Below are 27,239 nucleotides of genomic sequence, written 5' to 3'. Positions count from 1 at the left end.
TTTCTTTTTCCTATCATCTTTTTCAGAAATCATTTTTTGCTAAAAACAAAACTGAGAGGGAATAATCTAACAATATCCAGTGCAACACCTTCTGGTGTCCTACTTCTCAGGAGATTTTTATTGATCTGTATTGATGTTTTCCATCTACATGGAATATATTTTCTAAAAAGGTAAATGGTTGTTTCTGCAGAATATGAAAATAAACAGAGGAAAGAAATCCAAAACTGATGGCTTGATCAGGATACATTTTGCAAAAAGCACAAACATTCTTCTTTCAGCCAGGTACTTCTCTACTTCAATGGTTTTAAGTCTTCTGTCATAAACATAAAAAAAAAAAAACATCAAGCACTGGTTTAATTTACATATTTGTGTGTCAGTGGAAAAGATATGCATTCTGCTCTTGACAAATATCCACAAAACAACCTTCTTATCTTCCTAAAAACTTCTATTTCCCTTGATGTCTACAAAAAGCTTGTCAAAGTGGTGGGTGTTGATGTGCTGAATCATGCTACCTACCCTACCTAATCCAAGTTTCTCAGGCTGTGTAGGATAAGGGTTTTTTTCTTCATTTTATGGTAAAAGCCAGCTGTGGTCTTACATTTAACTAGCATGAAAAGAAACCATAACTGCTGTAATAGTTAATCAGTCCATTCAGGACTCTTTAGAGTGTCAGTCATTGCATTGATTAAAAACAGGCATTTGGAATCAAATTATTGATCTGAACAAGACAGCTCAATATGCTGTTTTTCACATTTATTCCATAGTGCATTGGAAATAATCAGTAAATAAAATACCAATATTGACTTAATGTGCATCTGTGTGAACAGTAGATATTCTCTGAATAAACAGCAGAAGAGTAATACTTTCAATTCCTGTCAATTACAACAAAATATTATTTTAATTGGAAAATAGTAAATATTTCATATTTGCAAATTTTCTTTGTCTTTCTAATTTTCTTCAGAGTTTGCTGCTGCCTAACTTGCTACTTATAAAACAGGCCTGTTCACATTTTTTCTTATTTTGAATTTAGCTCATATTCCCTGATTAACTAGTGAGGAACAGACATTTCTAAACATACCCTGAGATGCTTCTGTTGCTAAATGAATCTTTATTGAGAAAAAAACTGCCTCCACAAATGCACACAGGACACTGCAGTAATTAACCCAAGATGGGTAAGGAGAGGCAAAATTACTCTACCTGACATTTTCCCCAGCTAACCACATCTCTTTACATCCCAATCCACCACAGCATGTTTCTGAAAGAGATGACCTCTTTTTACCTCTCTCAGTATGTAGCCCAAGCTGTGTAAATTCTGTGATGTCTGGCTTTTAGAGATATCACAGAACCAGCGCCATCCTTGTGAAAAGGAAGAGCACCTATTGTATGCATTTTGTAATTTATCCCCTTTTTCCTATTTCTCTTCAATGTTGGCATTGATATTATTGCTAAAAGTATTGTTTTGTCCAGCTGAAATTCTGTTCCTGCCATCTGTCAACAACTCACCCCCTTTCTGAACACAATCTCAAAATATTATTTGGTTTAATTAACTCCTTAGTGACCCTTAGTGGGTTGTGTAAAGGATATCAACTGTTGCACCACATTAAGCAAATCATGAAAATGAAAATTCGGTGTGAAAATGCTGTTCTAGAGAAAGTTACTATAAAGAGGGAGGATGGACAGAGCAGTACTGGAGATTTATGAAGACATAATCATAATTCTCCTGCTAGGTACTGGCTTTTTCTCCATCCAGTTAATATTTAAGATTATTAAACAAATTGGTTATAAATAATTTCATTTACTAAGATGAAAACAAGTGTGTCTGAGAAATCCTAATTAAAAGCAGGGTATCAATCTGTACTAGAAATAAGCTGATTTTTTTTTTTTAATTTTATTTTGGAGCCTAAATTAAGTATTCTTTTGATTTCTTTACTATTCAACTCAGCTACATGTATTTGTATTTCCTCACTAACTGCTATCTTTAATTTTAAGACAGCTGCATCACTGATGATAAAGTACCCAAAGATCAAACACGTTCACAGTCTTGTGCCAAGCCTTCTTTCAGAAGGAAATTCACAAAGAGAATAAATAATGAAAGTCATAAATCATAAATACCTCAACAGCACTTTATCCTTAACCTCATGGGTGCTGAGAGTCCCAATTACAATTTCACCTCTGCTGTAGAGATCTGACATTTTTGCCTCTGCAATTCTGCCTTGGAATGGCTCTCCATGAGCCCCACAAACTGGACACTTGTGGTGCTATTTGTGTGCAGCCAGCACAACAGGCTTCTGCTCTTGACTAGCTAACACAAGAAAGAACAAAATCATTGGACAGCTTTTTCCCACTATTTATTAACCTCTCAAATTTTTGTCATCCATACACAAGAAAAAAAGATGCTGCTAAATGATCAGATCAGACACATTGATTACTTCTTACCAGCTCAGAACTATAATTGACTTTGTGGAATACCAATTTCCAGCATGCATTGCAGGACAGGCAGTCAAAATGCTCTGTGAGAGGCAATATGAGTGACTAGAAAGAATCTGATTTTAAGATCCCTGATCCAATTTTTCTGCCAAACTTGAGAAAATAATTACAAGATTCAAAAAAATTCCTTCTGCTGTTTCAAATATAAGTGCCAAATGTGTTACTTGTATACGCTTGACTTGTCTGAAGACATGAACCTTGAAAGGGACTATCTTTTTTCTCAGTATAATTACCCACTCTTCCTGTCTTTCAGCTGCAAGAGATAAATGGAGTATATGTGCATGTTTTTTAGGGGTTGGGACAGAATCTCAAAGAAAACACAGTCAAGAACAAGAGTCATCAAATGTGACTCCACAATGCATATTCGCAGACTGCTCCTGCCAGCACTGGCTGAGAAGGCAGTAGGCTGAGTTCTCAGACCAGTGGACCTGAGTGATGGTCCTGTGGAAAGATGGTCCCACACCTAATTCACAATAATGAGTACTTAAAAGATTTTAGCATTTTCTAGGAATTTATGCTATTTTTTCCATTATTTATTTATATAAACTACAATAGCAACACTCATGCAGCTAGGCAAGAGAAGTCTGAAAGGAAAAATCTCTCTTTAGCCAAACTGCCTTCCCTGTGCTACCCCAAGCACCTCCACAACCCTTTTGTGAGGTTACCAGATGGGTCAGTACTTGATTACACTGATAAACTGAAAGAGGCCAGCAGTGTGAGTTAGATCCCCACCAAAATACAATTTTACCAGAGAAATACGTATCACTTAGTTTTGCATATTTCTATTGATTTCTGAACTTCTTCCTTCCACTTCAAGCATCTTCTAGGATTATCACACCAAACACTGATCACAATAAGCTCCTATAAGAAAATTCATTAGAAACATACAAATAACCATGAATCTCATGTCTTATGATGTTCAAAGTAATCCAGCATATTTCTTTCTGTCACTCTATTTTTTCTCTGACTGAAAGCTCTCTGTAGCAGAGGATTCCATCCCTGCTTTGCCTCAAAGCACCCAAAACAAACAAGAATTTCAAGGCTTTGGAATGCACACAAACTGCAACAAAGTCTGAATAAAACTAAGAATAAAAATGAACAGCAATATAAGTGGAGAGCATCAAAACAACAATAATTACCCTTTAAGGGGACTCTTCATTCAAAAAAATACTGTGGAGATTAATATATATTAATATTCAGATATAAAAGTCATGAAACTAAAAACTCATAAAGGTTAGCTCAAGCACTGACTTGAGTATATGGATTATTCTGCTGGTAACAGAGGAAGTCTCTCTCTTTCCCTTACTGCTCATTTTTCAGCTTTTCACTCCTCCCTTATGATAAAATCCACACTACCCTGACTTGGATCTTGCAGGTAGTTTCACTGACTCAGAAAGCCATTGCAGCTCTCAAAGCAGGATACAAATGCAGACACACTTCTCCAAGCTCAGTGTTCCATTCCTGAGTCAAGGGCAGTAGCTGCTTCTCCAATGTTTTACAGCTGTGACAGAAGAGGGAGGCTTCCTCTTTAGGTGCTGACAATTCAACTGTACTATGTTATTGGACACTAGTCACTATTTTTCCCATTATTCATCTTCTCCCAAGAGATAAATGTGGCAGCTCTTTATATTTTAAGACTGAAAGACACCTACATATATTTAGTACTCTGATATTATTGCTCTTAGAAAACAACGATAAAATTTAAATAGAATATTCCTTTAGGTCCTCTACTTGAAAAATTCTGCCCTTTTTTTCCAAAAAGTTTAATTCACCCACCAAGAGAAGTCTTGCCTCCATCTCTTACCAAGAGATGTCATCATAGGCAACGCTATTTATCGTTAGAACCACCACAATGAAAACTCCTCAATGAAAGAAACAGAGGGAAAGACCATAATTTTTTAATCCAAATTCATGAAAGGGCTTCAGGAATCCTTGAAATGAATTAAGTATGGACTGAAGAGAATTAAGTTATCTTTGCCTATGTACACAGGCAAAATACACAGCAGCCTGGACTAAGGATTCTCTTCCTCCACAGTGCCATGCTACTTGTTCCTGCATAGTACTAGATCAAATGAGAACCACTCCCCACATCTCCAGGTTTCATACTGGGGCTGCTCTGGCTAGTTCTGTATTGGTCTGCTCAGTATATGATTAGGCAAAGCAGAAGAAACCACTTCCAGTAAAAATTGCCATTAGAATCTCCAAAATTCAGGGTACACAACGAAACCATAAGTCATAGATATTTCATAGGTTATCAGAGAGCTGATCAGTGTAAAAGAACATGGGGTGTGGCAAGCTTTCCTGTGAGGCATTGCTATTCACAAAGACATTCAGAAGGGAAGGCTAAAGCTCTATATCATCTACTTGGCTGAAACTGGAGATACGCAACTTTACCTGGCAGTTCTGCAACAATTTATGCAAAGTCTACTTATGAAAGCCATCAGACTTCCTGACAATTTTGTTTACATTAAAGAGCTCTGCTGACATTTAAAGACCTTCACATCTTTCATTATGAAGTCCCTTACTAACATAGAAAAAATGTATTTTTTTACAGACTCCTACTCATCTCAAACTCCTGTCTTTGTATTTCCCCTGCCATAAGCTGTCATGGTGTGACTCATTGCCAGGGTCTATATGCAGAGCCTCTGCCCTAGCCAAATTGTTACAGGCTGTGATAATAATTGAACCCTAAGCACTTTCAGCTACAGCAAAATGAAGAACTTGAACAGTCCTCTAGGCAAATTACTTTTATACATGTGAAACTGGTGTCAAAATATCAGAGTAGCCCCTAAAATTAATGGGTACAGTTAGGACTGTGCAAAGACATTATTTAGAAATATTTGCATGTAGTGTTTTCATAAAATCACTTCAAAAACAGAAAACAAAAGGGAATTATTTTTTAATCCTATGCAAGTATTGTATAGGAGAACTGGCCAGAGCAGAACCCAAGTGAGAATAGAAATTAATGCACATTTATCACTGGGCAGCTACATAAACCCTCCACACAGAAAATAAATAACCCTTTAACAAAGTTTTCATGGAGATGGTACAACTTTCAAACAAACACCTTGCAATTGCACTTTGATAGAACATTGCCTGCTTTCCTGCTCTCTTTTTTTTTTTGCTCGCAATTTCATGAGCATGTGAAACATTTCCCTTAGAATTCTTCTAATGCTCTATCAAAGTCTGCATTTGACAATACACTGAATAGCTGTGTAAAAACAGGCTTTCCCTTTGACAATGGTCATCCAGAAAAAGTAAACTGAAATATAGGGAAATCAGAAGTAAAATGGTTGTGTTTATTTCTAGGCAATGTTGAAATTGCAATAATTTGAGGATTAACTCTTGATTATGGCCTTCTCTGTCCACTCTAAGATCTTTATGATGTAATTGCATTAAATGGAATAAGAATTAATAAAAAGAAAAACACTGTTTTCACAATCACCCCAATTATTTAAATACATAAAAATCAACATGGTACCTACATCTTATTGAAAATTCAGTAAAGGAAAGGAATCTATATTTTACCACATCATATTAGCCAGGAAAGAAGATAGATGAAAAGGTAACTTTCATAGAAGTATTGCAGCACAATCTATAGGAGCTATGGCATAAAAAATACCTTAAAATAAATCACTTCCAATAAGCTTCCAGTCTAGAGGATTTGGAGACATTTCATGAAAAACATAAAGGGGATTTTTCAACCTGTAAGTTTCACAAACTCAATCCCTGTCTTTCTCAAATATTACTTTGTGCACAAGGGGGAGCTCCTGCAACTCTATATCACAATAAAAACCTGAAGACAATATAGGGAACATAAAGGAAATACAGCATGAAAGATTTCAAAAAAGAATACATATTCTTCACCCTATAGCAAGAATTACTGTATGAATTTGCACAACTTTATCTGCTTTTGTCTTCTGTGCTCAGCATGGATTCCTCTGTACAAGGGAGATGAAAAGCATCCTTTCTTAAAGGATGTATGCTCTCAATGAAGAAGGAGCAAACTCATGTATGTTTTAAACAGTCACTGAGGTGAAGCTGCACATAAAGAAAGGTAGCATGGTTTTTGAGGTAAGGCATTGTTTTATGTGGTGTGTCACAGAAAAAAGGTATGTGAGCAGGTAATCAAAGTCTGTATCATAACAAATACAGATAAGAGGACTTCATTGACACTGCTCAGTCAGCCCCCATTCTTGAAATACTCTGCTTTTGAGCACTTAATTTTTTAGCCTTCCTTTCAAGCAGAATTTTGTGTGGCATCTTCAGGACGTGGGGGTTCTTTCAGCAAACTGCAATATGAAGATTCCACTATGGAAAAGAATATAAAACTTCATCTTGGATCATTAGCAATTTTTTACTATATACTAATTGAATTAATAACTTACAAATCATAAATTTCTCTTCTTTCTGTGTATCATTTCTATGCTTCCCACAATTTGCAAAGGAGTTTAAGACATTTGCTGATAGCAAAAAGTAGCATTCAGCACTGCAGTCCACAAGAGAGTGGAGATTAATGCTCTCAGTGGGGCTGTGTCCTCTGTCCTTACCCATATTAATTCCTTTATCTCCACAATTCATTCCTCCAGTACCCTCTTTTTTCAAACTACCTTATATCTCCAGAGCAGATGGGCTATTTCTTGTTCCTACTTGGGTACCAGTAAAGGGTCTAAAAGAATGGGGGAGACAACTGTGGCTTTCAATCAGTGTCTGACTGTAACAGTCAAATACTGCTCTAACAACGAAAAGAAGCCCTGGAGAGAAACCCCACCTGGTCAGGCACTGAGACAGGAAAGCCCAAGCAACCTGACAGCAAACACAAGTGTGGGAATTCTGCACATAAAATGCCCACAGCATCAGTGCACAAGTTTGCAGTGAAACTGCACCAAGCCCCTGGTGAGCCAGTTTCAACAGATATTTTCAATGTTTAACAATATGGTTATTCTCCAGGGGCTCACAAATGGCACTCCTTACTGCACGAACGAGCCCCAAAAGTCAAGCTTCTAGTCCAAAGGATAGGATTCCCAGTGGATAGCTGGAAAAAGCTATTTAGTATGTGCTATGTATTTTCCTCCAGCTCAATGTCAGACAGGTTTGATCCATTTCAATTTAAAAATCAGCCAGGAGCACATTCTCAGCATGGTGAATTCAGCATAAACAGTGAAAAAGTGGCCAAATTGTAAGCAGAGAGTCCTGTAGTGGGAAGCATCATGCAACCCTGCTGCCAGCTCTGCTGGTAATATGGAAGCAGGACCACTAACTATTCTGTCTGCATGCTGGAACCTGGCCTCCCCTTGCGTTCTAAGTACTCTCCTGTATCTTTTCCAAAAACGTATTTGAAATTATTATTGATTTTGTAATTTTGTCCTTAGGGTTGCATTCATCTCACATATGCAACTGTACCCCATGGGAATTTTCAAAAACTAGAGTGAGAGAGCCCAGTCTGTCCTAGTTAAAAAGACTGATGCTCTGTCATTTTCCCTTATGTAAGACAGCACTAAATTGACTTTGTTTCCATTCCCCAAAATATAACTGGGGACAGTAATATACTCCCTCTCAGTATTTTATGCTCAATTTAACTGCTATATTGCATTAAATGATGTGCAATAATGTAACCCCAAATGCAAATGAATTCACATTTGGTAAAAAAGAATCTCTTTGTTGCTTTCTCCTAATAGAAATTTTTTTTGTAGATTTTAATGAGCTAGAAAAACCAAACATCCCCATATGGTGAGAAAATTCCAAAGCATGTATTAAAAGAAAAATCTTATGTTACTCATCAAATACTAATAGATGTGACAGGAGAAAAAAATTAAGCTATGAAGATGAAACTCAAATAATTAGCAATTATGGAAAAACATCTATTAGAGTACTTGTAAAAGACTCACCACAGGCTAAAAAAGAAAAACATGCATTTCATATTTCCAGAGTGGAATACATTAAATTTCATCTGAAGCAAATTATTTACAGTTTTAAACTTCCCTGGTAAATGAAAATAACACATACACACTTTGAAATAAATGCATCATGATGAGAAGTACTGAAGATGTTATCTCTGCCTTGGAGTGTAATGTATTCTTACCATGTGAAAGATTTTGAGGAACTTTCTCTGGATGTCAGAAGGTTCCTCACTCAGTCTTTTTCTGGACACTACAGAGTAGTCTGCAGGCCTCTCTGAGTTGTATTTGCTGCCTGCCTCACAGGTATCATTCTGGCCATCTAAAGCAGTCTAAAGATGTCCTAAAAACATCTCTCTTTCCCTGGAAGAATGCCCTTCCCTGATGTACTAGCCATTTTGGGAGTCACGCATCATCCTAAAAATAAGCAGAATATGTAACATCTAGAAATACAGCAGTGTTTTCCGGTATCTTGATTTTTTGTTTTGAAAAGCTGGCAACAACTCTGGGAATTTGGCCCTGGAATTCCAGTAACTCCCTGAAGGTTCACCAGACTGCAGGGCATGAAGGGCAACAGACATTTTGTGTGAGCACTGTAACAGCTGCACAGTTTAAACTGCAGCAATGAGGTTTGCATGCAGTAAACCAAATACTCACATATTTACCTCTGCTGCATTTACCTTTCACTGAACATAATTAAAGAGAGCTGTGGTCACATGGAGAAAACAAAGAACTAGAATTCATGGACCATTTCTATGCTGTGTAGCTTCTTCTGCCACTTTTGCTATGGGATTGTCTGAGCACCTCCAGGATGAAAGAAGGTGACAAGTATTTGTTACACATGTACTCACTCAGCTTCTCTCCAGAGAAATATGCACAGTGTGGGAGGGAGAAGGAGGGCTGTTTTACACATGGCTTGGAAAGGAAGATAATATGGTTTGCAAAGGACTTTGTTCTTGAAAAAGTCACTGAGCAGTTTGAGCCTGCCCTAGCCAAGCTCTGTCTCCGACCCAAGAAATTATTTCATACAGGAAGAGTCTTGTTGTGCTAGAAAAGCCCAGCTATTGGCAAAGGTAATAATCATTAAATTTTGCTCAGTTTCTAAAATACTTTGTACCTGGAAGTGTTTACTACCCTTAGCTGAGCATCACTTCCCATTACTGGGGGAATATTACCTTCTAGGGGGGACAGACATTTTTACCTTTACTTGTTAATTCTATCTGCTTCAGAAAACACAAAACCATCTTTTAGTTTGAATTCTGCACCTGGTGCTTTCCTTGAGAAATCCAGCAAGATCCCTGACCTGACTTAACTCCAAGTGTACCACTGAAATGCCAAAAACCTAAAAAAGCACTTAGACATAATTCATAACTGTTACATAAAATTCTTGCAGAATCCAAGGTGCTAAGTATCTAAGAACAATTACACAGTGCATGGAAAAATATTTATGTTCCTACAGGATAAGGTTGTGTCCAGAAGTAGCATAGCTAGTGAATGAGGCTTTAGGAAAAGGAACTGCATACTGTTACATGTATACATTAAATAAAAGCTAAATGTGACAATTAAAAAAAGGTCAGTACTCTTGAGGAAGCAAGACAGACAGACAGGGAGAGGTGGAAGTAGTTATTTTTGCATTAAGGAAACACACTAAAATATTCCTTGTCTTCATCTGCTGTCAAGAGATGCTTTTTGTGCAAAAAAAATACCTTTAACCTTTTAAAGACATCACACCAATGCATCCAATTAAACTCCCAAGTCTATAAAAAAGGCAACCTAGCATCTGTTTATTACTGCAACTTTTCTACTCCTGCCATACAGAAATTCTAGAAGTTATCAATCTTTACAGCAATGCCTGACACTTTTTCTTCCCACTATTAATATATATATATACTCTATCCCACTATTGAAACTGGCACAGAAATATTCATGAGTTCTTTCATGTGGGTCCTCATCTGGAGAGGCTGAAGGCACAGAACTATTTTACAAAGGAGAGCTGGGATGTAAGGCTGCTCTCTGAGCGTAGAAGAAAATTCACCCTGAGCAAAGGGCCAGAACAATACCTATGCATCAGTTCAGACTCAGGTACACCTTAAAATAGGATTTAATAATGAATTTTATGATCCACTGGTCTTGTCATAGCACTGCTTTTCTTCCTTATCCTCAGCACTTTTGCAACAAAGACCAAGAAACCAGACTGTAACACAAACTTCAGTAGCAGTACAATTTGTAATAATCCTGAACCAGCTGCTTCCTTCAGTTAAATGATACAACCTCTGAGGCACTCTTATAATTTGTACACTGTACTCAAATGCATCAACCACATGCTTGCATTTGCACTCAGTTATTGTCAATTGAATGCTGAATACTTTTACATTTTTCATAACCAAATTCCTCCCCCTCCGACCAAAAAAAAAAAAAAAAAAAAAAGAAAAAAAGGGCAAAACTGTGAGTGATTTACCTTATTACAATTTTTAGAAACTTGGCAAAGAGCACTGTTTGACATACTGTCTTTATCTGGCATTCCTAAAAAAAGAATACAGAAAATAAACACATACTGTACATTCTTTGAGTGACAGTGAAAATATTTATAGTAGAACAGCAAATTTGAGGGTTCAATACTTCGATAACATACACATTAATCTGCAATTTTTAAAGAGCAAAACATTTATTCTGAAAAAAAATTCCTTTAGTGAACACAAAAAAGACAAAAAAGCTAACTTGGGTCAATATTTTAAACAGCTTGTTAAGCACAGTTCTTTTTCAAAAATTAGTATCTGAAGCATGCATACAGGAGTTATTTATACTTTTTCATTTAACATTATCAGTGTCTCAGTAGTCCCTGGCAGTCAAATGTGACATTGAGTCTGCACTAATCAGCACAGCTATGCTATTCTATAATATTATCCTGCAAAGAAAACATTCTGAACATCTAACATAGGAGACAAAATTTGCAGATGCAATTGCTAGCCATCAGATATCGTCCTGCCTGGCATCCAGAGAATCCCTGGCAAATAAATATAAGTGCTTTGATTTACATAAGTGATGAATTCCAAAGGCTGCCCTTGGATTCATGTCTACAGCACTACAGCACTCTCCCACAGTTTGACAGGTTCTCATGAGGCAGAGACATACCCAAAACTTTTTAGCTATGTAATAAAGATTAGAGAGCAGCATTTTTACTGCAAGCTCAAGCACTAACCTAGATTCTCCAGCAAGTTGTGTAGCCCATCCTAACTAAAAAAAAAAATTGAGACAGTTTGTTATATTTATTTGACTAGCAAGACTCATGGCCATGTTCCATGGTTCATGTAACACAAGCAGTAAAATGCTACACGACATCATCCAGTATGTTTTAATCAACAGGCCTGGGTCACAGTGCAGATTTTGGTGCAGCTCTGTGTACACTTGTGCACAGCTGGGAAGGCAGTGGGCATGTTCCAAAGTGTCTTCTACTACATGCAGTATTCATGCAGTTGTAATACCAAACTGAAATAAATTTTTAAAGTCCAATATCCAAACCTGGAGAATCTCCATCTTCCCCTTTCTTTCCTTTTCTCATTTGCTTGCCCACCACCTCATACCTAATCTCTCATACTTACTGTCATTGTTGGAGCCAGTTTCCATAACACCATAAGGAGGAGTGAGAAGTCCAGACATATACTGTCGATATTTCTGAAAGACAGCGATGGCACATTCAGTCAGGTACAGATGTAAAAAGCCATTCAAGGAAATATGTGCTATTTATTCTTGTGTCTCCTGCCTTGTGCTTCTCACACACACATGAGATATGAGACAAACATGTCTTTACTCCTAACACTACAAGGTCTGCTTTCTTGGCTGGACTACACACTGCTGTAATTTCCAAGTTGTGCTAAACCAGTTCCCTTTTTCATCTTCCCCAAAGCATGACTTTAAGGTTTCTAATAAATCAATGTTTTACTTAGCTGTGTGATTTGAAATTACACTGCTTATCTGAATCCAAGCTAGAAAGCTACTTTATTATAGGAATGGAGATGAGCTAAGGATTCATAAAAATCCTGTACAACATCAGTTTTGGTGTCAGATTTGAAACATAAGGATGTAGAATGAAAACTCTAAACATTTAAACCCAAGACACTAAGTTTGGTATTCAGAAACTACAAGGCTATGAAACACACAGACCCCACACCTCATATTATGTATATCCTCATACAAAAACTGTATTAGCAGATGAAACTTTGTAACTGTAAAAATAACATTCCTTATAACACCATAAGCTACATAATTGTAACTGATGTCAGCAACTGGTATTTTTCTTCAGTGAATGCTGATGACATGGTCAGTAAAGTTCAAAGCTCTGTCTAAGGCTTAAGAAACTCACAGTAGCAACAAAAATAACACCAAAGGAAAGAAATTGTCCTTTTAACTAATACAAATCATTCAATGATTAAGAAACATATTCTTGTGCAATAGGGATTCTGATATTCAGTGTAAATAAAATTCCTCATACAGTCCTTTGGGTGTGCAGGGAGCTCAACATGAACAACAGACCAGCTGAAATCCATGCAGGTTTCAACTAAGCACACACAATAATTGAGACAGTGCAATTTTAGTGCAGTAGTGCAATTTTAATTTAAAAGTTTTTTCCTTTGCTCTATGGAGCTGTTTGGATGTATTCACTTTTAAAATGTTGCCTGTTGGATTTTAACAATTCTTGAATTATCCTTCATATATTTATTTTTCTTGGAAATGGAAATGAAAATATCATCAATTCTAGCACTAAAGACTATTTAGAATGTCTTGCATTCTAAATAATAACAAAAGCTACAAAGATTACATTAATCTTAATAATCCAATCCTATTTTTAGACAAGCTATTACATCCTAAAGCTTAGTAACATATTATTTAAATCTCACCCATAATCCAGCTGAACACTTGTAAAAGCAAATCTATGCTACATCCCTGGTCAGTCACACAAAATAAATGCAATTTCACTTGAGGATAAACTCTCCTATTTTCTTTCTCAAACCATTCAGTTCCCCTATTCTGCATCCAGTCCCATGCCTGAACTCAATGAGAGGAAGAACATAAGAAATAATTATTTTCTCAGTTCAATTTGTAAATCACACACATAAACCAAGGGGAAAAGTAATTTTCATTAGTCAAAAGGAAAAAAAAACAAAACCAAAAGTGTTTCCCAAGAGTTTGAAATAACATTTTATTAAAATAGTAGATAAATGTTTTGTTCTACCTTCTACTGAATTTGGTCTTGAAATGTAATTTATAGATGTAAAATTGGAATGTTTCATTTGGGACAAGATAAAAACAAATAGTATAAGTTTTTCTCTTCTTCTTCATCATCATTTAGCTGATATTAATTTTTTTTTCTATTTTTCCCAAAATAGCATTTTCCCAGAAATACATTACTAGTCCACATTTAAGCCACTTCTATAAGGATCCTAAACTGTGGGAAGAGAGTAATTATTTTCTTTTATTTCCTATATCACATCCACAGCCACCATACACTGCATGGCCTTTTTTTTTCTGACTAATTCTCTAATATTTTTCCTGATTATTCATCTCATGAGACAACATATAGAACACAGCTTACAATTTCCAAAAGATATGAGGGCCCATCTTCAGAAAAAAACTACAGGTAGAGTAAGGCAGAATTAGATACATAACTTTATAGGAGGGAACTAATCCCATTCAGGCACAACTCATGCTCAGGGCACCAAAGGTCACCAGGAACAAAAGCACAGAGTCCTGATATATAACGCAGGAATTTGGTATCACTCCCAAGGATGTCCCCTCTGTCACCTCCTGCAGGAGGGTCCCACCCTGCCCTGGGATCAGTCCATTTATGATAGAGCAAACCCTGTGAGCAGTGCTGCCTGGGAAGGAGCTCAAGCAGCATTACCAGAAGAAGAAATAATTTAAGGCATGCCCTCAGAAAGCTCAGTCGTTCATACTCCTCCAGGGCACCTCCGCACACATGAAACTCTCTTCTATATCTGGGTATCTCTGGAGGGAGGGCTGATACAACTGCCTACACATGGTCTCTCATGAGGATATCTCAGTGGGTGTGGGCTGACATAAAAGGTATAATTTATGCCTAAACTTGTGCCACCACATCAGCCAAATTAAATGTCAAGGGAAACTTATTTCGAGGACTCAGGGAAACACTGTTTGCTGGGAAACCTAAGCGTGCAAAGACAGACCTAAGTAATTGCATAAAGATTTGCCAGTATCAGATGGAATAATAAAGTTCCAGGCATGAGAGCAATGAAAGCTGAGATAATGAGACCTATCTTGTTACCATACTGTCTGTAAATGAAAATAAAATTCAGGAAATTAAATTATATTCATAGGTGGCATTTAAAATCATCCTGAAGATTAACAGACAAGATACTTACAAAAGGCTTTTGAAAATATATTCCACAGGTAGTATGAAGTCTGGAAGGGCTTTCCTTATGAAAGACAGGAACAATTATCAAATGATCATACGCTTGTTTATTACCAGAAGTGTTCAAATTTTGTAAATCCAACATGACAGCAGTTTTTAAAGCTACATTCAATGACCTATTCACTCTGTCTTCAGATTTTTGCCAATTTATAAACTCTATCATGCAACAGCTAAAATAACAGACAATTCCTACATCTAATCTGACAGCATGAATAATAAAGACAGTATTTTTTTTCCAGTTGCTGACTGCCTCATACTCATGCAGTGGTGAAAATTTACACGTTTTGACCTTTTCAGCCACTGCTATGGCCTAAAGCAAAGAAGACTGGTGACAAGAAACAGTTGGGGAGAGAAGAAAAGGAAGAAACAGAATCACACACTTGCCCTGCTGGGAAGGTGCTGTGAGGGAATGATTTCTAAGGCCACTTGCTGTCAGGTTTCTCAGTGTATTTCTTTGCATGCTCAAATTAAGGCTTTATTTGTAGTTAGCTGCAGTTTGTCTCATAGGCTTTCATGAGTACAATAGGTTTTCTTCAACCCAGTGAACATAATTAGGTATATTTTTATATGCATATGTTTAGAAAGGCAATTACTATAACAGTGATGCAAGTTATCCCTAAATTCCTGAAAAACACTTCTAGCATACACCAGATATAAAAAATATGTCTTTTGTCTTTGTGGTGAGTCCCTTCTCTTCTGCTGCTAATAGTGAAGAGCTAATACCTGTTTACAAACATTCCAGAATAAGCCAGGTACATGCAAAGAATATCGATGAGCCTTTGTTGTCCATGTTCCCTGAGTAGCAAAACCCCAGGCACGCTAACAGGAAAGACACAGGACTGATGAAGGGAAGGCCTCTGGGTATAAAGATTTCATCAGCACAGGTTCTACAGCAAACACTCCCCCGAGGGCAGCAGTTCTGCAGTTGGCCAGTAAGGGCTGTGCAGTAAGGACCCAGGCAGTGATGGTCTGGAGCACGCAGAGCTCAGGCTTCTGATGCTTCCCCGTACCGTAGTGAATCTACAGATCCAAGGAATCTGTGGCCAGATACTAGGAATTAAGTGTCTTGGAACACTGGGGACAGTTTTGTAGACCTCAAGAGGTGCTTGGCTCAATACATAATCATTCTTTTTCCTTCTTTCTCCTCTATTCACAATCTCAAACACAGTGTCCTTTTTACCATTTCTACTTCATCCTTTTCTGCCTGCCCCTAAGTCTGAACAGAGAAGGTGACAAAGCAAAGCCTGCCTCACTTGCAAACTTGGGAGTAACACAAAATAATTCATTTCAGATATAGAAGTCCTAAGCCAAACATCAAGGTGACCTTTCCATGCATTTTTCAAAACCTTGTGTAATTATTTCATCAGATGCTCTTATTGTGACTATTGCCTGAGGTCTGCAAAACTCCTGTACTAGCTGTCAATACTTCTGCAATGGTTTCTCTTGGGGAATGTATGCTGGAGCTTGACAATGTGAGCCAGCTTCTCTGTTTTCTTTTGACAATAAATAATTGATCACTGATGCTCTCAGTACAACTCTATTCTTCCTCTAAGTTGGCAGTGAACCACATCCCTCATAAGCATTACTCACAAGAGCATGCCACTCCTGTGGTGCACTGCTTCTTCTCTTTTCTCCAGAACAATAAGGAGAGAAGCCCCTGAAAGAAAGAGCCCATGAAGATTGTTGGGCCTTCTTTTCACTCATCAAATCTAATGGAGATTGAAAAATCCAGACTTTTGCCTTTAGAGTTCATACTCTGGTCTTCACTGAACTGATGGGTAAAATCTCAGGTCATCTGCCTGCTATCTGTTGTGATATCCAACAAACAAGTGCCTAATGTTCTTACAGATTTTCACAAAAAAACCCACCCCAGCCTGATTATCACACTGATGGTTGTTTTTCATCCCAGTCTTGTTACAAAGGGGAAAACAAACAGCACCCTTGCTTTTGCCCTATAGTATGTGCTGAGTCCCCCAGCAGACTGGCCTCATTCTGACTTCTTAGTATGTTTGCAAATTACCAAGTGTATTACTTCTAAGCAAGCTCAATCAGAAAACTTCCATACATTTGAGGTCAATGACACTTAACTGGCTATCACAAAAAGGACCTAACCCACGGCTGTTTAATACTAGATAAAAAAATCACTGTTTGAAGCTGGTGCTTCACTCTAGAACACCAAGTATTCTGACAAGTGCTAAATATCTGCCTTTGTCATTAACAGAATATAAACATTTGCTGTCATCAACAGCACAGGTAAGAGAACAGAACTGAGGTATTTCTGAAGGAAAGTATTAATACTTATTAGGAAAACATAATGCTACAATAGCAAAAATGTGTTTTATTTTGTGGAAAAATAGAAAATGAGCCAAGTGAAGATCTCACCACAACTTACTGAAGAGAAATAGATTGTTTTGTATACGTCAGTCTATCAAGTCATTAAAATGTGATAGACAAGGTCTGAAATAGCAGAAGTGAAGCACTATTTAGTCATGTTCAGATAAAATAAATCCAGGAAATGCCTGTACCAAAATTGCTGAATCCTGATCCCAGAATAGGTACAGTTTATGTAACAGGAGATGAATCTGCATCTTTTCCATTTATTTACCTATTTACCATCTTCACAATGTTTCTGCACAGCTCTAATCAACTACACTTTATTTACACCATCTCTATTTTGGAGACATGTATTTTCCTGTCACATTTCCACCTAAATCAATTTATCATACTTTAAAAGCTGTGTGTAGAATTTGCTTTATCATAGCATCCCCTTGATATTTCATCAAGAAGAAAAATGCACCCAACTCTGAAATCATGCCAAATAGCAGACTTGGCTACCAGATAGAAAGCCAAAGATAAGAATGCACTGCAAAAAATTTCATCTAAGGAAATCAGAGCATGAGCACTGATTAGGCAAATTACACAGCCTATTCTGCTCCATCTAATTTAAATATAGAAATGCCATCATACAGCTCTCCAGTTCTGTCTCCAAGAGAAATCCACTCAGGAAATGCACTTGGGTGGTGACAGGACTTGGCTGGGAGGGGTGGGAAAGATTGCATACACTTAGAAGAGGACAAAAAAACCAAATTAAGAACAAAGAGTTCATCTGATTTATGTGTTTTATTTTACCTCATTGTGAAAACAGAGTAGATAATGTATTCACAGGAAAAAAAACTTAACTGCTTTTAACATCAAGTTCAAGTTTTTGAAAGTGGCTGAAATAGAGCTTTATACATTTCCATATTTACTTTTTCACTGTAATATCTTTAAAATCAAATAATAATGTCACCAACAGTGCTTCAAACTCAATATAAGATCATAAAATAAAGATGTGCTCTCCTTTCTTCCTCTTCCATTATCACATGTAGGAGAGAATCATCAAATCACACCTAAGCTGGAATTTGCTGAACATTGCAGTGCCAGAACAGAACCTCATTCCTCTTCAAACAGTTCTGCAACACTAAGAATTGTAAACCTGCATCACTATTGGCAAAGCCAGCAGATAGATCTCAAAAACAAAGAGCAGAACAACTAAGAAAAATGTGCTGTTGTAACATAGTTTTTCTTACCACTACAGCCAAACTTTAAACTTCCATTAACAGGACTTAGAAGATGAAGGCACGTCTAGAATCATCTCTTGGGTCATGCACAAGAGGAAGAACAATTTCCTAACGTCCCAGGTAGAAGACAGGTTGCAGGACAGGTAACAGGAGACTCACAAATACAGGATGATGCTGATTTTGTTCAGTTCCTCACCTGGGCAGCTACAGGCTGCCTTCTGCAGTTTTTCTTCTATATTGTGTGCACCACTAACTGATCTTCAGCATTTTTCTGGAGCAGAGCTTCAGCTGAGACAAAAGTTCATCTCTCAAAGAGAGATGTGGAAAGTGCTTTGACAGAATGGTAAATTCTGTAATTGTGGGAACATAAGCATCTTCTGATAACATATCTTAGCCTCCAAAGCAAGTAAAAAGCAAGGATTGTGTGTACTTAGTAAGCTGGAAGTCAGCAAGAACCTCTAAACCAAGTTGTTCTTCCACCCTGAGAGCGCCACCTTGAAAACACGGAAGGCCTGATACATGTGACCTACATATCTTTGCATGAATGTAAGGAAACAGACTTCATCTGAAAAAATTGATGGGAGACTAGGTGTGTGCTGCTGAGATAGAGAAAAACTGGAAACCCCCTCCTACAGGCTATGCTCTGACAGTGGGCTGAAGTCACACTCCTCTGTAGTAAAATTCTGTAAGGTCACTACAAGGACTCTGCACTAGCTAAGTCTTAAAAATAGGTTTTAAGTGCAACTTAAATGACACATTGGCCTTATGATGACACTGTGCACAGCAGTGGCTTTATTCATGGTTATAAACAGTTTCTTTTCTTCCCTCCCATTACATATATTTTTAAAAGGAGATTTCAAACAAATACAGAAAAAGCTGGTGAGCTGATCTGTGACTCTGCTTTTCATATTTCTAACCTCTGAACACAGAAGTATGTTCATCTAGAAATTTGTTTTCATCTGGAAGGAAACTCTGGGTTAAATATTAATTCCTCTACAATCAATATAAACCTCTTAAGTAGTTTGGTGGGGTCAATCTAACACTGCTTTTGCTTCTCACAGAAACAAGCACACATCAACCTCCAATACTCATCTAATATCAAAGCCTTCCTTTTCATGGACAATTCTCCAAGCTGATTGTTTCTATTCAATTGTGGGTAACAATAACGAGGATATTTAATAAGTGCAAATAAGTAAACAAAGTTTGCCTTATAACATTCATCTTTCTTCAAAGCTTTTAAAATATTACTGTGATTACTATATGAGATGCTTTAAAAACAGTTTGTGCAGCTCACTCAGGAATACTGCAGAGAAATCAAAGCAAGTACAATAGAAAATAAGAGGGAAAAATGTAAAGACAAAGTAAACAATTATATTTCAGGAAGTATGATTGAACACAGGTGATTTCTTCCTGTGAACAGCATTGTATTCTGACACAAAATCACTCACAATCAGACTGATACCACCTAACAGGAACCCAAAATACGTGGGCCTCCAATTAACCCAGCAGTCCTTGCAGTGGCACTACTGGAATTACACTGTCAGCAAATACCTCTCAAGGGTCAAGGTACTCAAATCTGGAGTCCCCTTCATGCACGCTGTATTATAATAAATGCAGGAGCTCACAATAATGTTTCAGCTATTTTGTAATACAGTGTTTAGTTACATTGTTTTACATCCACACTTACAGTCCAGCATCTCATGGCTCTCTGTAAGTTCCCTACAAAAGACCTCTTAACAGCCTGTTAAACATAACCTCTTTTTGTACAACAACATCTTTTCTGAAGATCTCAAAATGCATTGGATGGGAATGACCGACTTTTATCAAACTGAAGTGCAAACATTAGTAACAGTGGTTCAGCTGTGCCATAACATAAGGATTAAGTAATCTGCTTTAACAAACTGCAATGCAACAGCCTTATTTGGATGGGGCAGTTTTTCCTACAGACTGAGGTCAGTGCAAGTGATTTCCTCAAAACACAGACAATTTATTTTGCTGCGAGCGCTGCAGCTCTGACCTGGAGTCCTGCTGAGACTGTTTGTTGTATAACTTTTTCCTTAGGCAAAAAGTAAAGTAACAGTATTCCCTTCAGCTTAGCCCTAGAAACATTTTCAAACCTCATACCAAGAGGGGACAGTGAGGAATGGAGGCACACAGGGATGGGAAAGGAGTAAGAAAGTCCCACTGGAAGTAAAATGTTAGAAAAGAAAGAAAAAGTAACAAGAAATAAGAAGGAAAGGAGTGAGAATGGGCAGAGGGCAGGAGGGGAGTGCAACATATAGCCTAAATAGACTCCTTCAACCCACTGGAGTTGTCACAGGGAATGAAGGAACTCCTTCAAGGAAGAGGGCACACTATGAAAAAGAGGACCAAAAAAAAAAAAAAAAGAATGTGACGTAGCTTACAGATGTGTCTAATAAACAAACTCCCTCCTCTCTCCTTTTGCCACTGAAGAAGCAATGCACAGAGTGACAGAGACAACTGGGTGGGAAAAGACCTTTGAGATCTTCAAGCCCAACCTATGACCAAACATCACCTTGTCAACCAGACCATGGCACTAAGCACTACACCAACCTTTCCTTAAATACCTCTAGGGAGAGTGACTCCATCACTTCTCTGGGCAGCCTGTTCCAGTGCTCAATAACCTTTTCTTCGGAAGAATTTCTTCCTAATGTCCAACCTAAACATCCCCTGGTGCAGCTTAAGACTGTGTGTTCTTGTCCTAGCTGTTGATGTCTTAGAAACAGGTATACAATTCCACCATAGGCAGAAGATTGGCTCCTTATATTTGGCTGGTGTTGAGATAGTTTAGGTTTAAAGATTATGCAGATTGAGATGAACAGCACACAAATCAACAATTACCAAATCAATTACCAAATCATAAGCTTAATCTCTATTTTCCATAGTAAGGCATGCTAAATGTTTGCAATATATTATATTATGTCACTCTGGGATGCAAATAATAAAGCAAAATTAGAAGAAAATATAATATGGGAGTTTTAAAGGATTAAAACAGTAAACACTAGGCAGAGTCCAAACTGCTCTGTGATTCTAAAGAGTGACTTGGTTAAAGAAATGATGAAACATTCTCATAGAATAATTTAGCTGTGCAAAAAAAAAAAAAACCAAATTCTTCTGGTCACCATTTAAAAATTACTCACATTATGGATTTTTTCCAATTGAGTTGGCCATCAAGTATATAGCCTAGTTTTACTAGCTGACACTTCTGTGTGGGGAGGAATTTTGTATTAAAAAGCATATATATGCATACATAAAAAGTAAATATTTTATTAAATATTTAAGTATTGTAAGTATTAAGTAAATAAAACTATTTAAATATTTTATTAAAGATTTGTGTTATCTGCTTTTGTTTTCTATTTATTTTATTTTCTGAAGGGGTATTTCCTTCACAGTACAATATATAACCACAAAAAAATGGCAACCTTGATCTTCATTCCTCATTATCAGTTTTCATCCTACCTACCTACATTCTGTCATGTTATTCCTCATCAAGATTAGAGCAGCCCTTGAGATATGCAGTAGGGCACAGTAATGAAGATGCACTGTAAAATTTCTTAATTGAAAAAAATACTAAGGAAATTTTAAAGCTGAGCACATGACCGAAAAAGAAAAATGAAACAAGAACACCAGAAAAGCAGAGACACAAGATAAGGAAGGGTAAACTACAGAACTGAATGGAATAATAATCTTTCCAGAAAAAGAGCGTGTACAGAGAATATCATTTCATCAGTCTCCTCTTTTGTCAATAGAGTCCTGAAATCAGCTTAACTGGGGGTCCAGCTTTGCTAAGTTCTACACACAAAATAAAAGGTCAGGTCCTGTCTCCCTCCTCCCAAACAGAAATGTCAAGAGTGCAGCTAGGAGCAAGATGGAAACAGGCAAATGACCCAGGACAAAAGATGCAGAATGGCACAATTTAGTTAAACTCAAGATGAGAACATTTTACCAGAGATTTTTCTTCACATAAAGCAAGTATGATTACATCAGAGCATGAGGTAACTGAGAACAAGAAGTTCACAGCTTTGGCATTCACTGTAGGACAGACATCCAAAGGCTGAAACAAAAATGCCTTGGGAAACTCTTTCCCATCTATTTATTACACTCTTGCACTGAAGCTGTACCACCACAAAGGGATGCAACTAATAAAAAAAATGGAGCCAACCCTGTCCCAGACAGAGTTTTAACTAGATATAACCAGATTCAAAGAGACACAGCTGTTAAGTTTACATAGGACTACACAAATTATTATGATGATGATGAGGATGGTTGTAAACAATCACCTGTAAGAGAAAGAAAAAAGGGGTTGCTGAAGACTCACTAACAGACCTTTAAAGTTAGCCACATACTATGAGTGTAACAACACAGCAGTTCTCCAAGGAAATTTAGGAAGCATGTTCCCCATCAGAGGGGCAATGAGTAAAGCTGATTCTCGCACTAAGACAACTTCTGTCAAATTGCTAGAAGATGTTCTGAGTGAAAAATTCGTGGCATTTAGGTTGTCATTCTGAAAGATCTGGCTTTTAGAAGTGTATTCTAAAACTTACATTTGGTTTTAAAAGTTATCTATTCAATAGACAACTTACTAGGAACTGACATAATTTTCTGAACTTTTATGTTTCCACTCCAATGGAGCAAACAGCCATTTCTTCTGGGTTTCCCCTTGTACATGGCTAAAAAAAATTTCATTAGCATACTGAAATCTCAACCAACCACTAGATGGATAGATTTTATGAGGTCAGGGCATACAGTAATACATCATCAATTTTGGAAGTAAAATATTGTTCTAGTCCACTGCTTTGAATTGTTCACTTCTTATATATATTTGTGTTTCCTGCTCAGACTTTATGGAATCATGTTTCATTTGCTTATTTAAAGGATGAACAAACATTATCAAACACATCAGGCAGGGCTGGGGAAGCCCCAACACCTGCTTCTCATGAGCCCTGGCAGCTCTTGTTCTGTAACAATTGGAAATGATGTATTACAAGGAATATTATTTACTCAAAGCACACAGCAGTACTAGATAAATACACAGGAAAATAGTGCTCATATATCAGGTTAGCTACAGCAATAGAGATGTAATTCAGGAGACATTTTCAGAGTGTATACTAGTAGCAGAAGGATGATGGTGGCCAGTAAAGCTGTTTCAAGCTACCAGAAGATGAAAGCCAAAAGTGACAAGACTTTGTACTCAACTGACACTCTTTGTTGGAGCAGCAGTCCCAGTAGACAATTTGATTGCCTTTTCTCCAACTTTCACAGAGCTGTTTTATCTAGCTCTCTTACTATAGCCCCTAAACAGTAAAAAGAACAGTGACACACATGCATACAAAGAACTCCTAAAGTGGTTCTGTCTCTATTAGAAAATGCTACTAAGAGCTTGACCCAAATCAACTCTGAATTTATCAGTATGTTTTAGAAATTTCTGAAAGATAAAAGATGCATCCCCTTAAAACTATAATTCTCAGTGCCACAAGTTAGGCTTTGCTTACTAATGAGAATTAGTAGGATTGATGTCTTCCTTTACTGTTCTCCTCTCATGCTTTGCAGCAGAATGGTCAAACCTCTGTAGCTATAGCATCTAAAGGCCAGTTTTAGTGGTGGCCCCTTGCCACACCTCCCAGTCCATACTCTTCTCCTGCATGGACAGGTGTCAGAGTTGAGTGTGCAGACACTGGAACAGCAGCACAAGATACTTGGCTATTAAGCAGCATAGTAGCCAAACAACTGCTCCTCAGTACCCGACAGGAAAAAAAATGTAGGGCAAAAAAAAAAAAAAAGAACAGCACTCCAGGCATGGCCAGGAGGGCACTAGGGTTATCCACAAGGGGCTTTTCAACTTTTCTCTGTTTTTAGTGTATCATCATGCTTGTGAACACAGTCCAGCAGAATGCTACTGAATTAAGTGCTTAGTATTTGTAAAATGCTTCAAGATACATAGATTAAGGATCACATACACATAGTGTTATTCTGACATTGCATCCCTTCAGGAACAGACAAATACCACTGTCCATAACTGGGCTGGTATGCCTTTAAATCTAGATTATTAGAGCTCTCCCGAGATTCCCATCAGTATACAAAGAACCACTCATTTGATTATTGTACAATACAAAACCCCCTGCATATATCCACAATGATTATATATTCAGTACAATCCCTTTAATGTCAGCACATCAAATGTGTTTCTGTTGAGATTTTGCATTCATTTTCTCATTCAAGTGAGTTTTGTCTTGCTTTCTCATCTCCTATACTTGATCTCTCTCTTTAAACTTGGCATTTCTAGCAACCTCTCCCTGCTAGGTCTTAAAAGTAGATTCTTTTCTCTGCTCAACAAGCAAGAGAAGAGTATATAATTTCCTACTTTATGTACAACATCTGGCACTATAGAAAGAACTAGTGCAAGTCTTACAAAGGCAGCAGAAAAAAATAGCTGAGAATCCTCCTGTATGGAAAAAACTCAGCAGCACTGGCTGTAACACCTATTAAATATTATATGAAAGGTTAGTAGACTTCCTGGCAGAGCATAGTAAAGTATGTGGGATTTGACTGCTGTAGCAACAGAGCACTGAGAGAAGGCATTTCGTCAAACATTAACACGAATCTCAATCTGCTTTTCCCTACATTTAATAAAAAATGTCAAGATAAATATGGCAGGAGTCTATATTTCCACACATTAATATTTTGGGTGATAGCCTAGACAAAGCATCTGCAACAAAATAACCCTCCCTATTTAACCAGGAAGTGAGCTGAAGGTACAAAATTTCCCAAAGCGCCAGAATGACTTTACCACGGCTGCATTTAGAGCAATAACTTAGGCACTGCAGAAACTACACTGCAATGGTGTCCAGTGAACCCAGGAACATAATTTAAAGATATTAAGAATTCAGAAACAGTTACCTAAGTGCTGTGCCTCTTAAGAATCCCACTAGAAGCATATGACAACTCGGGGCTACCATGTGAGGTTAAGATCTATCTTTACCAACACTCCAACTCCAATAAAAGGATGATTAAATGAAGATGACCTCCTATTTCAACACAGTCCTAAAAAGTAGAACCATGATGGTGAAGTTCACCTTCGCAATGACAGCACATGGCAAGGCCAAGCAAATGCCAACTGGGACAGTGCCAGGAGTGATCTCACAGTAGCATTAGAAGCTTCATTTAGTTGTCCAAGGTATTTCACTCAGTTGTCCAAGCAGAAAGCACACTGGTCGGACATGGGCCCAGTGAGGCAAGAAGAAAACTTGTTTCTCTGATTACACACTGGTAGACAGCCCTTCCTCATGGACTGTGAAGAACAAAAGTAAGATCAGAAGGTATTTGTCTTCCAGTGATTTTTTAATTGCTTGAACTTTTCCTGTTAATAAAGCAATGTTGCTTTCAAAGCCTTTTCATAAAATTCTAGCCCTTCAGTCATTTGTTACCATTCATGTGTCACATGTTCCTTAAGGCTGCAAAGCCTTCAGGAAGAGCCTGGGAAGGAAGAATCTGAGATACTGTCAGTGTCTGAAGCCAGAACTAATCAGTCCATGGAGCCTTGATAGTTGTCAGGTTGTTTTACAGCCCATCTGCTAAAGCACTGCCTAAATAGGAATCAAATACCTACAAAAGCCTGTCCAACATGTTTGTGGAAATAATAGCCAAAATTAACTTGGAATGTTGCCATGCACTTACATAAGGTCAGGGCATGATGTGGTTACTTGTCGGTACTGATATTTATTCAAGTGGAATAAAGTGCTATTCATGAGCTAAAAGCCAACCCAATGTTTTATTCAGAGTTAAAATGCTTTTTCCAAAAAGGATGGCTTTTACAAAGTAGTAAGTGCTGGGCCAGTTCTGTTTTGTTTCATGTCAATGGAAGCTTCTGAAACAGCAGCCATAGCTTCAACCATTCTGCTGGGCTATTCAGGGCAACTCCAGTATGGCAAGCCAGCACTGTCTCCCAAGGACAGGAGTATGGCTAAGGGTGAGCAAGCTGGCACAAGAACAGGAACTTGGGTGCAAAGGTAACTAGAGACAGACAAGGCTCTCCTGGCCTATGGGAAACCGCCAAAGAAAAACTGGGAGGAATTTCAATTACAATTGCATTATAACTAAAACACTTCTTGTCCAGTAGCCTCACAGGGACTGTATATTCATCACAGGCCTCCATTCTGTCCAAATCCAGCACAACATACCTGGAGTAGCAACCAGTAACGCTTTGGTTAGATCAATAATTTAATCTAGCATGTGCATTTTTTTAATACATTCTTACTGAGCTATTGCTATTGTTCCACAACATTACAATTTAAATTACAAGGGTACATGACACATACAGCTGATATTGAGCACCAATTGTTAATGTTAAAGAGGAACTATTGCATATGTCTCATTACTGGGCCATATGACCAACCCTATACATTTCCAGGAGAACCAGCCCTACAAAGACAATGACAAGCAGCCCCAGAGACATTGCTATGCAACAGTAAGAACTGGCCAGATTCAAAACACTTTTGTGATGAGTTTTCCAAAATTTATTTTGAAAATCACTGAAAAACCAAGTCCCTCCCTTCTGTGTCTTTTTAAGACGTGACAGAAATCCCCAATATAAGTAAAACCAAAGCTACTACTTAAAATCAGGAAGTCCTGAGAGAGTAGAGGAATTAACCTACAGACTTTCATGTTAGCTATAGAAGTCATTGCAGCTTCACCTTTTTCTAATCTTGAAATTATAAATAAAAGTTGTAACAAAACATTTTAAAATGGTTTTTTTCTCCCTAACATTGTAATTCCTACTTCAACAACCACCTCACATGCTAAGCTTTCATTAGGTACAACTCTATCTAATGT

General features: G+C 37.5%; 1 protein-coding gene across 1 annotated transcript in view; it reads right to left on the bottom strand.

The window, feature by feature from the left end:
- The window catches only part of RAPGEF4 (Rap guanine nucleotide exchange factor 4), a 139,521-nt gene that overhangs the window by 62,077 nt on the left and 50,205 nt on the right, over positions 1–27,239 (bottom strand). The window contains exons 5-6 of the mRNA XM_009087997.4: positions 11,984–12,056; positions 10,843–10,907 (exon numbers count right to left, since the gene is read on the bottom strand). Of these exons, the coding sequence (XP_009086245.2) occupies positions 10,843–10,907; positions 11,984–12,056 (138 nt within the window). The remainder of the gene's footprint in view (positions 1–10,842; positions 10,908–11,983; positions 12,057–27,239) is intronic.

The sequence above is a fragment of the Serinus canaria genome, chromosome 7 (genome assembly GCF_022539315.1).
Source record: "Serinus canaria isolate serCan28SL12 chromosome 7, serCan2020, whole genome shotgun sequence".
In the NCBI taxonomy this organism is placed as follows: domain Eukaryota; kingdom Metazoa; phylum Chordata; class Aves; order Passeriformes; family Fringillidae; genus Serinus; species Serinus canaria.
Note: the sequence above shows the minus strand (reverse complement) of the source record. Positions and strands in the feature narration are given on the sequence as shown.